Here is an 18004-nt window from a genome sequence, read left to right as displayed (position 1 = left end):
TTTATTATTGTTCTTATTCCAGGCAACTGCATCATACAGCCGCATACGAAAATCCATATCAAAAATTTCAAAAAAGTCTATAAAGAACGTTGTACATCTTGTTGGTTGAAGAAATGTTTGCAAACGCTTCAGCTATCACCTGGTGATAAACTACGCCTGACAGCCGCCTTGCCACATTCAATACTCAAACAAGTTGAAGCGAAACGTGAACAAAATTTCGATGAGGAAATTGATCTGGTGGTGCGCAAGGAAGCAGACTTGCCTAATCACTCGCCTACAGGATTCTTTGGCAGCGGTGGCTTTAAGTGGAAATCAGCATTGGATGCTGTAAATGAAAATTTAAAATTGAATCTAAAAAGTAATCCGCTTGCTGAAAACAACACAACATTTGGTAGCTCGAGTATACTGCGACCGCCAATACTGGAAAAACCACTTTTCCTAAAAAGTCCTGTCGAGGCACCTGTGGTTTTGCCACAACAACAAGATAAGGTAACGGAGCAACCCGGCCTTGTTGATACCGGCTCACAACGCGTAGCAAAGAGTAGACGCAGGGAAAAGCAAGATAAGGAAAAGGAACGCACAACACGTGAACGAGAAAAAGAGCGTCAACGTGAGGCAAGCAACCCAAAGACTGCTACAAATGGTAAATCTAAAACTGCAACAACTACTGAACTTTCAAGTAAAGCTCTAATTGTCAACACCAAAATTGAGACTTCCGAGATGCAAACAAGATCCGCTAAAGCAATGTCTCTATCGCCAGCAACATCAGCAAAAAGTGATGGCACAGATACAAATAGCGCATCATCAATAGATAGTGTCTACATAAAATCTCCGCAGCTCTCACCACGTTTGTCAAATAATATGCTGTCGCCAACGACCACAACCAATAATGCAGTATCAACCACGCCAGCCAACTCAAACGATACACATAAACGACAACGTATCGATCTGAAAGGACCGCGCGTGAAACATGTATGCCGAAGTGCATCGATTGTACTAGGGCAGCCTTTGGCAACGTTTGCTGCAGATGACGATGATAAGGAAGGTACGCTTACTATAGCAGAGGATGTAGATGATGAAGAGTGTTCCGCAGTCACAGAAATAACAAACGCCGAAGAGATTGTGATTGAAATTAGTAATGATGGTGGACCTGCTCTAGATGATACACAAGCAACTAAACTCACAACAAAAGAATTAGATACTACGCAAACGCCTGATAAAATAAACGAGACTCGACACGCACCAGAGCTGGCAGCTACACTTGTAACAACTAAAGCAGAAGCAACAGACACTGAATATATTACGTCAACTACTGATGAGAGCACAGAACCGCCTGCACCTAAGTCTGCTAAAATTGTTGGGGATACTGCTTTGACTGAAAAGAAGGAAGATAGTGTAATTCCAGGTAACGCTGTTGAGAAAGATTCGCTACCTTTACAACCTTCAAAGGCAGTAACACGTAATTCCAATGCCAGTAATATTAATTTACAAATGCATCGTACCACATCAAAATCTTCCTATGCAACGACATTTGGCAAGAAATCTATACGGCAAATAAGTAGTGATGCCAATACAGCATATCAACAGCAACAAATATTACGTCGCAAAGAACCACAAAAAGTGAAAACACTGATCTCAATTGATTTTTGGGAGAATTACGATCCAGCTGAAGTATGTCAAAGCGGCTTCGGTTTGATTGTCACAGAAACAGTGGCACAGCGTGCACTTTGTTTTCTCTGCGGCTCAGCTGGTCTAGAGCCACTTATTTTTTGTTCATGTTGCTGTGAGCCATATCATCAGTATTGTGTTATGGATGAGTATAACTTAAAGCATTCCTCCTTAGACGAAACCATGTTTAGTTTCATGGATATCTCAACAATTGGTCATAGCACAGCAGCGCCAACACCCGAACAATTTAATCAAATTACAAATCGTTTAAATTGGCTTTGTCCACGCTGTACCGTTTGTTATACCTGCAATATGTCATCGGGCTCGAAAGTGAAATGCCAAAAGTGTCAGAAGAATTATCATTCAACATGTTTAGGCACCAGCAAGCGATTACTAGGTGCAGATCGTCCGCTCATATGTGTAAATTGCCTCAAATGCAAATCGTGTTCTACAACAAAAGTGTCGAAGTTTGTTGGCAATTTACCAATGTGCACCCCCTGTTTCAAGCTACGCAAACGCGGCAACTATTGTCCGATTTGTCAAAGATGCTATGACGATAATGACTTCGACTTGAAAATGATGGAGTGCGGCAACTGCAATCACTGGGTACACTCAAAATGTGAAGGTCTATCCGATGAACAGTATAATTTACTAAGTACATTGCCAGAATCAATAGAGTTTATATGCAAAAAATGTGCGCGCCGTAATGAAGACTGCAAAATGAAAGCGGCTGAATGGCGAGCGGCGGTGATGGAAGAATTTAAGAGTAGCCTCATGAGTGTGCTCAAGTTGCTAAGCAAATCGCGTCAAGCATGTACTTTACTTAAACTCAGTCCACGTAAAAAAGTGCGCTGCGCTTGTGGCAACAGTACAGCACAGGTAAACAGCCGTGCACAACCGAAAAATTTAGGCTTCAACGGCGAGACGGATCCTTTAGCACTAGGCAGTGATGGTGAATCTCAAAGCAGTAATGCCGATGTATATGAATTCAGAGAAAAATCGACTGAAAAATGTAGTTGTATGATGAAAACAAACTCATATAGTGGTTACAGTATAAGCAGTAGTCAATCGTGTAATTTCAGTTTAATGGATATTAAAAAGAAAATCAATAATAATGATTATGTTTCACTTGCTGAGTTCAACTATGATATGATCAATGTAATACAGAGTGTAAACTGTGATGAATTGGTGATTGCCTACAATGAAATATTAAGTGAACAATTTCCTTGGTTCCAAAATGAAACGAAAGCTTGCACAGATGCGCTCGAAGAGGATATGTACGAGTCTTGCTCCTATTCCATGGGTAATTCATTGGATGGTCATGAGGACTTTATAGAGGAAGAACAAAATCGCTCTGTCATCGATTTACCGGAGGATATCGAAGAAGTGCTTTACTCGCTAAAACCGCGTGATGATTTGCGTACATGCTTATTTTGTCGTAAATCCGGTGAAGGTCTTTATAATGAGGAATCGCGTTTGTTGTATTGTGGGCATGATTGCTGGGTACACACAAATTGTGCAATGTGGTCGGCTGAAGTTTTTGAAGAAATTGACGGTTCACTGCAAAATGTTCACAGTGCTATTGCGCGTGGACGCATGATAAAATGCACAGTTTGCGGTGGACGTGGTGCCACAGTTGGTTGCAATGTAAAATCATGTGGTGAACACTATCATTACTCATGCGCACGTAATATTACCTGTGCCTTTCTCACCGATAAATCAGTTTATTGTCCAGAGCATGCGCGCCATGCCTTGAGAAATAATACAACGCTAGCAATTGAAACAAATTTCGAAGTTGCACGCCCTGTCTATGTGGAATTAGATCGTAAACGTAAGAAGCTGTTAGAACCAAGCAAAGTACAATTTCATATTGGATCACTTGAAGTGAAACAATTGGGTACAGTTTTTCCACGCTTCTCGGACACCTACGAAGCTATAATACCCATCAATTTTCTTTGTTCACGTCTATATTGGTCCTTCAAGGAACCATGGAAAGTTGTCGAATATACAGTACGCACAACCATACAGAACAGTTATTCAACATTAACAGCACTTGATTCCGGACGTAACTTTACTGTGGATCATAGCAATCCAAATGTTTCATTAGTACAATTGGGTCTCGCACAAATAGCTTGTTGGCATAGCAGCTTAGCACGTGGAGAATTTGTGGATTACGATGCTGTGGAGCTACGTAATTCTACGCTTACTAAACTTTTACCCGAATATTTAATGAACAGCCAAAACTCCTGTTCGGCACCAGATGAGAATACAGAAGAAGAACCCCAAACGAATGCTGATCTGTTACCCCCAGAGATAAAGGAAGCCATATTCGAAGATTTACCCCATGAATTGCTAGATGGCATATCAATGTTGGATATATTTCCCAAATTCATGATCTATGAAGAGATGGGTGGAGGTGGTAATAGTGAAGGCAAGACGACTGAAATGTATTTAAGTGAACAATCTAAAGATGGTATTGGAGCCCCATCATCAGTTACAGGAGCAGGGCTGGTTTCAACAAATGCTACGGCTAACACTAGTAATTGCAGTGTACAAGTATCCGATGATGATACAGCGAACTCGTCGCTGAGTAAACAATTAGAACTGAGCAATTCATGCTCATCATCAAATGCCAATATTTCCTTAAATCACATTGAAGATGCACTACTTGCATGCACACGTGCCAACTCAACACAACTGAAACGCGCTATGACTACCACGGAATTGCAACGCACTAAAGCCGAGATGCTGAAGAAAACTTGGACAAAATTTGAGAATGCAAGCACAGTTGTGGCAGCAGCGGCAATGAAAAAACGTAAACTGTGCAAAGGTATGCCAGAAATACGTATGACCGAGAGCGTATTACAAAGTTTGAGTCAACATCGCACAAAGAAAGACAACAACAACGGCACAATGACGACCATATCACGTCGTCAGTCAATATCAAGTGAGTCTGAAAGCACAACAGCGCAACGCACAAAAACATTTACTTGGAGCGCTGCCAAACGTTATATTGAACCTCATACAAGCAATGAAAAGGATGAATCGAAAATCAAACTTATGCAAGTAGATGGTGTTGATGATTCAATCACTGAATATCGGATCATTACAAGCGATGCACAATTTACCGGCACTGTAAAATGCGAGCGTTGTAACTGCACTTACCGCAACTATGAATCGTTCCAGCGTCATATACCTACCTGTGAACCACTTTCGAACAGCGAATCTGATTCCGATGCAGCATCACGCTCCTCAGCAGCGACAACAAATGGCTTAGATAGTACAAATATTGATTTGAGTAAGTTGGGTCAGGCCCAGCGTAGTGCGACACTCACTAGCAACGCTAACAGTTTACCTTTCTTGCAAGCCTTTTCACAAGCTATACCATTGGGTAGCTTGCAGGCAAATATAAATGGTATACCGATTGCGAATATGTCGAATGGTTTCCAAAGCGTTCAGGGCCTGCAAAATATACAGAGTCTACAAAATATTCCCGGCTTGCAGAATATTCAGTTGCAAGGTTTGCAAACACCACAATCGCTTGGTGGTGGGTTTTTCATTTCACAAGCAAATCCCACCACTTCGAATAATGACGAGGTGCAATTTTTAAACTCGCTACAAGGTTTGACAGCAAACTTAAGTGGTACCTACACACTTGCACCCACTACAGGATATGGCACCACTACTGTACAGGCAGCACAACAACAACCACAATTGATTGCTGTTTCTACATCACCTGATGGTACACAGCAGATCATACAGCTACCGTCGTCTAGCGTTACAACTCAACCAGTGTCTAATCAACAAATAATACAAGGCCTTAATGCTTTTCAAACTTTGCATGCCACAAATAACGATAAGAAAATAATGCTACCAATAACAACAACAAAGCCAATAAAAACTGTTGCCACAAAAGCTGCACAGCAAGCAAATGCGGCTGCAAAGAATAAAATTAAAGCGAGCAGCGCTGCTGTAAAACCAATTCAATCGAAAATGAATACAACGACAGTGACTGTGTCACAGCCTTCAATGCAGGCAACAGCAACCGCCACGCCTATTACTGTGCTCAATACTGGAAACAATGCCACCACACAATTGCTCAATCAAAATTTGTTGCAACAAATGCAAGCAGCTGGATTGACTGCGGCTACAACACAACAACCACAATTGCTGTTTCAAACGTCTAATGGTCAACAGCAACCGATTGTTATGCAACAATTGAATGCACCCAATACCTCAATGCCGCAAAATATAATTTCATTTGTAACAACTGATGGAAACCAAACGCCACAGGTGCAATATATGACTATACCCACAGCGAATGAATTCAAGCCACAAGCGCAGACATCGCCATTTATAACAGCAACAGCTGCACCCGCACCGGCAAATCAATTTTTACAGGGTGCTTTTTTGCAAACTGACGCTAGTGGCAATTTGGTGCTTACTACAACACAAACACCAAACGGTTTACAAATGCTTTCAGCAACTCCATTGAATATAGCGACAGCAACACCAGCGCCACCACAACCACAAGTGATCGGTACACTTATTAATCCTCAAACGTTACAATTAGGTGGTAATGTTATAGCGACTACATCAGATCCACAACAACAGCAACAGGTAATAATTAGTGGTGGTGCAACGGGTTTGGAAATGATTGCAGCTGCAAATGGTGGTGCACCACAAGTTATACTATCTACGCAGCCGATGTATTATGGATTAGAGACAATTGTGCAGAATACTGTTATGTCATCGCAGCAATTTGTGTCGACCGCTATGCAGGGTGTGCTGAGCCAGAATGCTAGCTTTTCAGCGACTACTACACAGGTATTCCAGGTGCGTAGATTAATATGAATTAGTTGTAAACAGTTTTGAGCCAAAGGAAGTAGAGGCCTTATAGTTCCAAGGGCCGCTTTCTCATGTAAACTTTCAAGTTTTTCCCGTCCGATTAAAGCATTATTTGTTACGACAATTTGTGTATGTAGCGCAGATAAATTTTAAAGTTCACATGAGAAAAGGGGATATTTCATAGGGGTTTTGTCAATCATTATCAAAAGTTGTCAGGGTATTTTGCTACCGATTGTAACAGGCCCACAGTTGTAATTGAATTCGGCGGTAATCCCATCTCGACGTATGACTGAGTTTAAATCCCCCAAACAGCTTATCAAAATACTGATGTTATGTTGTATTAGGGTGTGTATGGAAACACATTTTGATGCCCAAACCCCGGTTGCAATGTGAGCAGAACATTCTGAATCAAAGTATGTAAACACATCGAAAATCGAGCGTTAATAAGCTTAGCTCATCATACGCATCCAAAAAAGTTACGCTGGTATTGATTGCGCTTATAGGATACCGTTCCGTAAATTTTAACAGGTTATATTTGTTGAGCTTGTTGCTTCGAAACATATCCACGGATGTTTATTTACGGACCCTTAAGATACAGCTAAAAAATTTGCTTCCAAGTTTGTCATCCAGCCTATCAGGAGCGTCAAACATCGAATCGTTAGTGCTGCCAGTGTCAGAAATAATTGCTTTTATAGATCACATCAAAACACACACAAATTTTTCTAATTTAATGAATAGAACTACAATTTTATCAGATTATATTCAGTAAACAGCATTAGAGGTCAGAATGTCAAGTTCTAATTAAATTAAATTAAATTACGAAATTTCGATGCAAATTCAGAATCTTTACTTTCGAATTCAGAAACCTAGTTCAAGTTCAATACCTCTCTTACACGAGAGGCATATAAGAGAGAACTTGAGGTCATATATAATATCGCTGCAAACAACGGATATAAAAAAGCACTAGTAGATAAGCTCAGAAGGACAAATGGAGAACCAAAAAGAAATAATGAAAAAGAAAATAATAGCTGGACGACTATGACATATACTGGAAAAGCAACATATAAATTGGCAAATTTCTTTAAAAAATACAACATTAACACAGCATTCAAAACATCGAACAATCTAGGGCGAAAACTAAGAACTAACATTAACTCAGAGGATCCGTTTAGCAGCCACGGCGTATACAAGCTTACCTGCGGATGCCAGCATAGTTACATAGGACAAACAGGACGGCAAATAAGAACGAGGTTCAGAGAACATATTAGAGATTACAACAAAAAAATACGGAATCCAAACATTATACCCGAGTCTAACTTCGCGAATCACATGGTCGAGAATGAATGTTCCCCAGCAAACATCAATAAAACAGTTAGGGTTCTTCACATACAAGAAAAGGGCCGACGTCTTAACGTACTCGAAAACATGGAAATCTACAAACAGAAAACATTCGACGGTAGAATAATAAACGAACAGATAAACACCATTTCTGACACAATATTCGAGCCTTTAAAACTTGTTTACAGGAAACAACTTAATCACACAGGTACAACAGACAAACGCACAACAACAAATAAACACAAAACAATTAACACACCAAAACAAAAAACCGACAAAGAAGGTCAAACGATTAAAATCACAGATTTCTACCTACCCCAGTCAGCCACACAAATCGATTAGTAAACCACCCTCGGTTCTGAACGAACACACAACACATACACATAACTAAATATACACAAGCATCAATTTGACAATACCTGCAAATATACCTACGAACTATAAATACAGGACAAATGACAACAACAGATCAGAACGAAAATCGACACTGATGATGGCACAACGCCGAAACCGGTTTGTCTCAAAACCAAATTTGACAAGGGATGACGGAAAATCGTTCCAATATACATCATTCAATACCTCAACTTGGAAGACCGAAAAAAAAAGTTAATTTCGTCACAATTGTATTCGAACAATACCCCGCAGCCTGGCCCAAAGTCAATTATGAAGTTTTTCGAATCGATAGGCGGCCGACGTGGTGTGGTGGTAACGTGCTCCGCTTACCACACTGAAGATCCTGGGTTCACGCCCCGGGGAAAGCAACATCAAAAATTTAAGAAATAAGATTTTTCATTTAGAAGAAAGTGATTCTAAGCGGGGTCGCCCCTCGGCAGTGATTTGACAAACACTCCGAGTGTTGTTCTGCAATGAAAAGCTTCTCTGTCTTGCAGATGCCGTTCGGTGTCGGCATAAAATATGTAGATCCCGTCCCGCCAATTAAAAAAATTTAAAAAAGGAGCACGACGCAAATTGGAAGAGAAGCTCGGCTTAAAATATCTTCGGAGGTTAACGCGCCTTATATTTATTTTTTCAAAACACCTTTTAATCCCGCACGTCGACTTACCACGTATAAATACAGAAAGCTAGAACGGCACAAAACTACCTCAAAAAGAAAGTAGACGGATCTGGTAATGGGACACATATATTCCAAAATACTTTGATGCGCTCACTTTGAATCCGAGATTTGGTCTATCGGATCGCGGCACGGCCATAACCTCTAACAACGAAAGTCACTATCGGTTGAAAGTTCTTTTAAGATAAGACCAAACTGACACCTGCTAGGTCTATACTAATATCGGAATTTGACTCGCATGAAAATGCATGGGCATGCGCCGCATTACCATATTTGCAATTTTTTTTTTTTTTTTTTGTAGCTTTTGGCTTTTAATTTTTTTTCGAAGATTTGCCTTTTGTACATATAAGCAAGAAAAGAAAATAATGGATACAGTTCAAATAAGAAAAGAAGGCAGACCACGCTTACGCATAAATTTTATTTTTTTCATTTGTTAAACACAATTTATAAAAAAAATTTTTAGGGTGGATCCATTTCGACTTACACTTGGTCTATTCACGTAACCTTTCAAGTTACCCACTTATGTGGGTATATTTTATACACCGTACAGAAATAGTTTTGAAACATAAATTGATAATCATGTTGACGTGAGTGGGCCAACTGTTTTGAAGGTTGACATCGAAAAAAGGGGAAAATCACTCAGAAAAAAAAAATTGATTTTGCAATCTATGGTTACGAATTATGTAAAACAATGTTGGCCGATCAATGTTCCGTGCAGAACGCTTCGTACTCAATATCCATTTCACGTCAAAGTAATCAGAGCTAACTTTTTTTAATTATGACCCTATTTTAAGGGCACTCGCAGAGTTTAACAAGATTTTCTCTACTCTTGACCTAGACTTCGCACTCCCGAGATTATGTTTTGGTACTAAAGTTGAATCATATTATACTTAATCTTAATATATTGGAATATATTTTTTTGTAAACATTAATTTAGAATTGCTAGTCTGTAAGATGTATGTAATCATAGACTTAATAAACGGAATTGAATTGAAAACAGTTTGAATTTGAACGACCGCGAAGTTTACACTTAATTGTCTTTATAAAGATTGACCTCTCTCTGTCTTTCCAAAAACCTAATCATTGAACTTTTTGCAGGCCAGTAAAATCGAACCAATTGTTGATCTACCAACCGGATATGTTGTACTCAACAACGTAGATGGAACTCAATCAATTGTGCAGCAACAACCACAACCTACCGCCACCTCACAACAACCAAGTTTCCTAAATACAGCCACAGTATTACAACAAACACAACCTGCATCCGCTAGTGAGCAACAAAGTAACAACGATCAACAGCAGCAAATTTTCTGTTTACAAACAAGTGACAACAACAACATCAATGTATCCACTTCAGTTGCAGCAGCAACAGTTACACCAAATGTGGAAACATCGAGTTTCCAATTTCAAGCGCCAACACAACAAGCACAGTCCACATCACAGCGACAACAACAACAAGCTCAAATGGTGGAGCAACATCAAAGCAGTAATGCGCAAACTGTAACGGCGAAGGTGCCGCCTGTGGCACATGTAAAACGCAGTAACACAGTAAAGGCAACACCAGTGGCTACAGTGACGAAAGTGCAACCGCAACAAGTGGTGAATAAAGTGATACCGACCACGGTGATGCAACAAACGCAACAACCATTAGTTAAATCAATCAACAACAATAAAACGCAACAACAACATCAGTACCAGTCACACAACATTAAACATGTTGCCACCACAGCTGCTACCACACCAACAGCAACATCAATCATAGTTGCCGATGCACAAATCACCTTGACGCCAGTGACCAAATCAACACCACCACATCTTGCTTACAACATCAACAAAAGGGCCAGTGAAAGTGATATGCCAAACATATCTGTGTATGCAACAACGATCACAGCAACAACAACCACACCTACGGTAGCAACCACAACAAAATCAATAGCTACAGTGTCGACTGCCGCCACATTGACTACAGCAGCAGCACGCAAAACAAATCTGATAAGACCAATCAACAAGGCTGAAGTGAAACCAAAAGTGATGAGAACAACGGTTACAGTGCCAAAGCAGCAGCCCAGCACACCGCAAGTACAACAGCAACAACAAATGCATCAACCAAAACCACAGCAGCAACAACTTACACAACAGACGTCGGTAGCACAACAACAGCAACAACAAACATCTAAAATGGCTTTGCTTAAGCCACAACCGCAACCCGCACAAGTTTGTTTGCCACAAACGCAAGTGCAAGCATCACAATTTGTTTCGGATGCAACTATTAGTTTAACGCCAACACAAACACCACCAGAACAAGAGTCAGCAACAAACATACCCGCAGTGCAAGAAAACAGTCCAACTGGTAATAAATTGTTGGATTTCCAACAAACAGATTCTGTGATCGAAACTCAAGACTATACAGAAAACGCTACAGAACCACCACAAGAAACATATACTGATGTAGCCACTGATATATATAGAACTAGCATAGCTCAGGAGGAGGAGGAACAAGCAGATACAGCGCCTAGCATGTTGAACAATAATATAACGCACAGCTATGACTGTAGTCACCAAGAAGAGCAGCCACACTTGCCACATGCGCAACAAATCGAATTCAATAGTCTGAGCTTAGAGCAAGTGGAGAATTTTCCACCACCAACACCACAAGCGCAACACGAGCAAACAAATAATTTATTGACAGTAACACATAATTCGAACAGCAATGGTCCTCTTGCCAACAACAACACTAGCAGTCGCTGTCTACAGTATTCCAATTCAGCATTCAATATTAATGTACCAACAAATATTGTAAATCCTTTGCAACAAACGATGCAATACAATAGCAATAACAACAGTGGTGGTAATGGCACGTCGACAACAACAATGAGCTCGCGTCCAACCAATCGTGTTTTGCCAATGCAACAACGTCAGGAACATATAGCAGCAACGACACCACCATTACAGGTGAAACCACCTATCGTCATGCCCAAATTGTCCGTGTTAAATCCGATGACCGCTAAATGTTTTGATGGTAGTAATACGGTCAATGGTGCCAACAAGATCTACTATGAGCCGGAAGCAAAAAAAGATGAACAAATTTTACATATTTTACATTCACCACAGCAACAGCAGCAACAGCAGCAACAACAACAGCATCAAGTACTTCAAATGCATCTACATGAAGCTCATCAACAAGACCAAACAAGCATGGTAAAGACATTAACAGCAGACGATCATTACGAGGATGAAGAAGAAGATACGCTGAAGTGCGATTTAGATCTAATTGAAACCGAGACTACGTTGTCAACGACATGCCAACAACTACAAGAAATGGTGCATAATAATTTGCCACGCTACACAGGCACTTGTTTGGTAGCGAATGAAAAGCCTAAAGAGCTCACACCAACACCAGAAAACGCTTATGCGCTCAATGCTCACGTAGATGCATTAGGCGACACTGATATGTGTGAGCATGATGACGAATGTATGGATGACATGGATGACGAAGATGAGGATGACGAAGATGACGATGAGGAAGATGAGGATGGCTTCAGCATGAAAATACAAACAGGGGATGGTGATCGCGAAATGACTGATAATGACGAGCCCGCTGTAAAGCAAAAAATTTGCAAAATACTCGATAACCTTACGACTGGAGAATGTGGAGATTCACTGGCTACAGCTGCCACAAGGGAAGCTACTAATCTCGGGTTTAAAAATGTAGACTACTTGGCTAGCGGTTTGCCGAACACCAGCAGTAAGTTAAATGTGGACGCAGTCAAATATCAGAATGGTTTGGTGCAAAATTATGTAGCAGCCGTAACAACAGAAGATAATGCCGCAGTTGCAGCAGCCGCTTCAGAGTACATTTCGCAAATGGCCGTCAAGATGAGCGCACAAATGTCAAATGGCTCATTGGAAGTGATCGGTACCAACTTTGAGTTGCAGCAAAAACTTACTGCGAAGCTACCACAACAGGTGTCATTGGATACGATCACTACCCAAACAACTACAACTCCACCACACCAATGCGATGAAACAACAAAACGCAATGGCAGTCAAGCTGCACGTACTCCAGAAACATTCGTAGCGACGCGTAAACCAACACCGCCACCAGCTCCCCCACAACGTGATCCCAAAAAGATCAGCGGCCCGCATTTGTTATATGAGATTCAGAGTGAGGATGGTTTCACTTATAAATCGACATCTATAGCTGACATATGGGAAAAAGTTTTTGAGGCAGTGCAGGTTGCGCGGCGCGCACATGGTTTATCACCACTACCTGAGGGTCCACTCGCCGATATGGCTGGTGTTCAAATGATGGGACTGAAGACAAATGCGCTCAAGTATTTAATAGAGCAATTGCCTGGCGTTGAGCGCTGCACCAAGTACACACCAAAATATCATAAACGTACCGGTTCAAATGTGTTTGTAGCAGCAACAAACAGCTCAAACACAACAACAGCTAGTAATGGCGCTAATGCAAGTCCAACACGTACTGCCGGTAATTGTGATCTGGCGACAGCACTCGACTATAACTCCGATCAAGAAGAGCTACAAGAGAATCCGTTTGATTGTGTGCGCTGTGAACCATATCATACACGTTCCGAGTATGATATGTTTAGCTGGCTGGCGTCCAGGCATCGTAAGCAACCAATACAAGTTTTTGTGCAGCCATCCGATACGGAGTTGATACCGAGGTTTGTTATGATTTTAAAAGAAATAAAACTGAAATAAGTATAAATTCGTTTTTTTGCTCTTTGTCTCTTATAAAACATTATCAAAACTCCTCTAACCAAGCGCCTCAAAAAAACAAACAAAATATTAATTTTTGTTTTTCAAAATTTCCTTTATTTAGACGCGGCACTGGTAGCAATTTACCTATGGCTATGAAATATCGCACATTAAAGGAAACTTATAAAGATTATGTTGGTGTTTTTCGTTCACACATACACGGACGTGGTCTCTATTGTACGAAGGACATTGAAGCAGGTGGGTTTTGTTAAAATTCATATTTTAATTTTTATAACCCGTTTGTTATGTTCACATTTTGGTTTCAATAGGGGAAATGGTTATTGAATATGCCGGCGAATTAATTCGTTCAACTTTAACTGATAAACGTGAACGCAACTACAATAGTCGTGGAATTGGCTGCTATATGTTTAAGATTGATGACAATTTAGTGGTGGACGCAACAATGCGTGGTAATGCGGCACGTTTTATAAACCACTCATGTGAGGTAAGTACAGCGAGTACAGAAAAACTATATACTTATTATAATATTGTAACGAATTTTGGGAAATTCCTGATAATTATACACCTTATGCTAACGTTTGAATCGCTGAACTGTCGAACAAGTAACTCCAATATTCAGAATTTTTTGTTTTTGCTTTTTTTTTGTTTTTGAGATTTGATTGCGTGGAGGGGGACCTTCTTATCGTTGAATGTCCCAATTCCAGGTTATTGTCCAATGTATAAGATGATTAATTTCTGGATTAACTTTCCACAGTATGTATGAAATTTTGGCTCCACCAGTACACAATGGTAATACCATAAGGCCAGAACCATGTGTAGCAGCTTGCGATTTGGTATTAATTTTTTTATTGTACTAATATTCTTTAAAAATTGTTGGTATTTTAGTCAGATAGTATTTTCAATTAAAATAGGTTTTTAAATGGCACCACGCCAGGTTATTTCTAGATTCATTTAAATTAGTATTTTTTGTCCAATTTAATTTGTTAATATTTTTCCACATCTTCAAAATCACAAAAAGTTCAAGTTTTGTTAATTTTAAGTTGGTATTTTTTTTTTTGTCCAATTTAATTTGTTTATATTTTTTCCAATCTCCAAAACCACACAAAATGTTCACATTTTTGGTTGTATGATTCAAGAAACCTTGTCGTGTTAGGTACTGTATGTACATTTATCTAGGAGTCCCGTTTTTTCTTCCGTTGATCTTCGGTGGCGTTATGTATTATCCGGTAATTTGTCTTATCCAAGAATTATGGTCAAATTAGGTATATATAATTATTTAAATAGTCCAATCCTTTTAGCTCACACCTTTAGTTTTTATGTTGTTTTATTTTAGTACAGATGTACATCGTAATTGGTATTATATTGTAGCCAGTTCAAGTGAAATATGATTATATGTACATCACTGTACATTTATGTATTCCATTAAATTTTTATATGTTCCGTTTGTCCTCGGGGACATTATGTATTGTATTTCCCACAATGGTATGCATTAGGCCGGGTCGATTTGTGGGGAGGCAAAAAAATCGCCCATTGCTTTGAAAAAATCGCCGGCTTTGTACTTTACATGAAAAAATCAGCACAAACATATCCATACCAACTGAAAAGAGGTGCGCCACTGCGTATACGTAACATTTTATTATTACGTAAAAACAAAAAAATGTGCAATAAAATAATTTGAAATGTTTGTATGGTGAACCCCCAGGGAGGTTCCAGGGGGTGTGCCACTGGCATCGGTGGGTCGGGCCTCCAAAGTTAGTGGGGTCGGTCATACATTTGGACTCGATTGGAGCACTCTAAATGGGTCAAAGTTGGATTTTTCAAAATTTGCCCCTACCCAAAAGTTCGACCCAAATTGGGGGACACCAGAATTCGTTTTAGAGGTATGGTTCCTTCGGCAAAGTTTCTTATTTTGATCCCTAGAATACGATTTTCACAGAGCAATGAGCGATTTTTAAATCGACCCGCCCTAATATGCATGTATATACATAAATCGATAGCTATATGTATGTTTAATTTTACACATTTATGTAAATTTATTTTTTAAACATAGTAATGTTTGGAATTTATTTTTTCGGTTATTAGTCCGATCGCACTTGTATGTTTTTGCAACTGAAATTGCGTATAAAAAGAAGGTTTTATACATATATTTTAACACTTCCCGTGAGTGGTTTATTTATTATTTGGTGAAAATGATTAATTTTTTTAATTATTTGACGCGAAACACGTTTTACTTACGCGTAACGCTGTGAAATTCCTTGCGGTCTGGGTTTATACTCAACCACATGTTATAAGTTCATTTTTTCATATGGTTGAGCATTAAGGAATTTCAGCGAACCGTTCACGACGAGATTGAAAACGCGAATGTGCAATATTCAGTATTGCAAAATGGTATTTATTTAGACTACTTTGGAAGTAGTACTTCACAATTATATTTCACTTCAGAACTAATAGCGTGTTTAAATCAAACTGACGCTTGCACCGCGCTGCTTTTATACTCTCATTTAGTATCGTTCACTTATTTCTCCAAAGGTTTTAGACTTTCCACGAACATGCCTTCTGGAACAGTTGTATCTCATACTTGGTGATTTAACTATATACATGTATATCTGTAGTTTATGCTTTTCTTTTAGCTATATGTGTGCGTATGTGTGAGTAACAGCTTCTGCTCTTGTCTGCTGACTACATATGTGACCTGGAATCATGAAAGGGACTTATTGTGGGAAATTCACGTTTTACAGTTTTTGAGTGATTCTTATAAGAAATTTAACGCTCCAATAGAACAAACTGCAGTTTTCTATCTTTCTTAGTTTTTTCACAAATGGCATTTAAAGCCAACTCGGACCACAAATATGATTTTTTGAAATATTTCGAACCATGCGCCACCTATCGGGGATTTTTTTCTTATTGCATTGTCATCGGGTTCTGAACTATATTCCAAGTTTCAAGCTTGTAGCTTATCGGGAAGTTACTTAAATTTTAAACAAAATTCGTTCACAACGGCCATCCGCTACACAGAGTCAAGCTCAACAAATACTTTAAACGTGTTTTTCTCGAAAACTTGTTTTCGTCCAATAGGCCCCTTTCATGATTCCAGGTCCCATATGTGTATGTGAAATAATCTTTTCGCTTCGAGCTGCTGATTATGTGTGTGGAATATTCTTCTGTTTTGATTATTTACTAACATCTAGCTAGAAGCTAACATTCACCACAATATATAGCTATAAAACTCGCTTCACCGGCCGCACAAAGAAACTAAACGAAAATTCAGTTCGATGTAGCCTCGATATGATCTTTGAAAAAGTCGCAGAACAGTTCAGTAAACAATTATTTCTCGAAATAGTGGCAAAATTATGATGTAAACAATGCGGAATAAAAACTTGGTACGACATTTTTACTCCAACTTTTGTCGTGCTCTTCTTTAATTTTCCCTACAAATCAGCAGGACGGAACCTGCATGACTTATGCCGATACCGAACGTCGGCTGCAAGGCAAATGAATTTTCACTGACTTTTCATGGCAGAAATACATTCGAAGTGTTTGCCAAACCATTTTTGAGGGGTGATTTTGCTTAGATAAACATTTTTCAAAATTGTTTAATGTTACTTGAGCCCAGGACCTTCGGTGTGGTAGGCGTAGCACGTTACCACCACACCACGCCGGCCGTTAATAATCCCGAAATAACCCAGAGATAATCCCGAAATAGTCCATAAGTGGAACCTATGTATATAGTTCCGAACCTACCTCGGGAATAGTCCTGAAATTATCAATCAATTGTACCGTCATGATCCGAAGACAGTCCAATATAAACCCGAAGCTATTCAGAAAACAGCTCCCAAAATATTCCGAAATAATCCCAATCACAATGCCGAAATTATGGGAAGATAATTCCGAAGTTATACGAAAAACAACCGAAACAGTCCAGAAACTATCCTTAAATACTTCCGAAATTATCCTCGGAAAAAACCCGAAATAATAGTAGATCCCGAAATAGACCCAAAATGTTCAAGCTACCGACTACGCTGTAGACAAAAGTTTAAAAATTAAAGTCAATCTTTTACAATTTTTTTGTACCCTACGCCACAACATTACTGCGTCCGAACTTCGGTTGAAAAGCTTGCATGCATACTATTAGCTAGCAAAAGCTTAAAAACATTAATAGAAAATCAACTCGGAATCAGCATCCTTTTACTTTTCAAACCGTTGCCGGAACTCAGACAGGACTGAATATATGAATATTGTAACGAATTTAGGGAATTCTGCTTATTTGAAACCTTCTGCAAACGTTCGAATCGCTAAATTGTGGAGTAAATAACTCCAATATTCAGTAATGCAAAA

General features: G+C 39.4%; 1 protein-coding gene across 4 annotated transcripts in view; it reads left to right on the top strand.

Annotated features, from left to right (window-relative positions):
* Positions 1–18004, top strand: part of trx (trithorax) — a 91244-nt gene that overhangs the window by 61837 nt on the left and 11403 nt on the right. For 3 of the 4 annotated variants that reach the window (XM_067778361.1, XM_067778365.1, XM_067778367.1), the window contains exons 6-9: positions 23–6504; positions 10025–13614; positions 13773–13906; positions 13978–14153. In XM_067778361.1, the coding sequence (XP_067634462.1) occupies positions 23–6504; positions 10025–13614; positions 13773–13906; positions 13978–14153 (10382 nt within the window). The remainder of the gene's footprint in view (positions 1–22; positions 6505–10024; positions 13615–13772; positions 13907–13977; positions 14154–18004) is intronic. The other variant, XM_067778370.1, reaches the window with a different exon arrangement.

The sequence above is a fragment of the Eurosta solidaginis genome, chromosome 1 (assembly GCF_040869045.1).
Source record: "Eurosta solidaginis isolate ZX-2024a chromosome 1, ASM4086904v1, whole genome shotgun sequence".
NCBI classification, from domain to species: Eukaryota; Metazoa; Arthropoda; class Insecta; order Diptera; family Tephritidae; genus Eurosta; species Eurosta solidaginis.
The sequence above is the reverse complement of the archived record's forward strand: the minus strand, read 5'-3'. Positions and strand labels throughout refer to the sequence as shown.